A 1,212-nucleotide genomic window follows, 5' to 3' on the forward strand; every position below is an offset into this window, starting at 1 on the left:
TTAATGAATGACACATTTATTTATTTATTTAATTCCACATTTAATTAATTATTGACACATTTAATTATTTATTTAATTTTGGCACTTTTTATCCTCCATATCTATCAGCATGCCAATGTTTTAGGTTTTAGACGCAGGCCGATATTCTGCGATAGTCGCCTTTATTGGCTGCCATAAGACCTGTTCCTGATGTCATTGCTTGTCCTGGAACCATGGCTGCATCCTTTTTCTTCGCAAAGTTCCACCTTCTTTTGTTTGTTTGACAACTGAAACCTTAAACATTAAAGAGGTGAACGGGTGTGAATACTTCTGGAACCACTTTGGGTCACAGAGACACCAGCTGATCCTTTTGTCTTTCCTCCAGGTACGACCAGGCCATAGATCTGTTCACCCGCTCCTGTGCCGGCTACTGCGTGGCCACCTTCATCCTCGGCATCGGTGACCGACACAACAGCAACATCATGGTGAAAGATGACGGACAGGTAGGAGGCGACTGCGTCTGACTCACCCGCTTCCTGTTTAAAAACGCTCTAATGTTTTCTTGTTGTTTTTCTTTGCTGTGTTTTCTTAGCTGTTCCACATAGATTTTGGGCATTTCCTCGACCACAAGAAGAAGAAGTTTGGGTACAAGAGAGAGCGGGTCCCGTTTGTGCTCACGCAGGACTTTCTGATCGTCATCAGCAAAGGAACCCAGGAGTGCACAAAAACCAGAGAATTTGAAAGGTGAGGTCGCCGCAGTTAAACCAACTTTAGTCCAAACTGAGCTTTTTGAATTGGAGAACATTTTAAGCTTTATTTTCGACCAACGCCTCAGTTGACATAATTATTATCTTTGAGAACACAGCGAGACGGATCAGCTCTGCTAATCTGTAGGGTTAATCTGTGCTAGAGGGATCTGAAAAGGTGCCAAATTAAGTGAAGAAAGGGCAATACTTCTTACCATGATGATATTCAAACAGTAAAGCTAATGTTAGCTTAGCTCCTCCTAAGTTCCACATTTAAAGGAAAAGCCGGTCAGCAGGAATAATCAATGGATCATTATTTATACCTAAAACTAATCTGTTCCCAGTAATTTAATGAATTTAGTTAATCAGTAAAAAAAAAAAAGTCTGGGAGCGGCCATTTTTGCCCAAATATAGTAGCCCCTCCCTCCTGCCATCTTCCAGCAGTGACGTCACGGTGCGGTAAGCCTAGCGCCATTCTCCCCGCTTT

General features: G+C 42.2%; 1 protein-coding gene across 1 annotated transcript in view; it reads left to right on the forward strand.

The window, feature by feature from the left end:
• LOC107082599 (phosphatidylinositol 4,5-bisphosphate 3-kinase catalytic subunit alpha isoform) overlaps positions 1-1,212 on the forward strand; it is a 46,836-nt gene that overhangs the window by 40,923 nt on the left and 4,701 nt on the right. The window contains exons 17-18 of the mRNA XM_015371367.1: positions 365-482; positions 572-723. Coding sequence (XP_015226853.1) covers positions 365-482; positions 572-723 — 270 coding nt within the window. The remainder of the gene's footprint in view (positions 1-364; positions 483-571; positions 724-1,212) is intronic.

This window comes from Cyprinodon variegatus, unplaced genomic scaffold, assembly GCF_000732505.1.
Source record: "Cyprinodon variegatus isolate N-32 unplaced genomic scaffold, C_variegatus-1.0 Scaffold57, whole genome shotgun sequence".
NCBI lineage: Eukaryota > Metazoa > Chordata > Actinopteri > Cyprinodontiformes > Cyprinodontidae > Cyprinodon > Cyprinodon variegatus.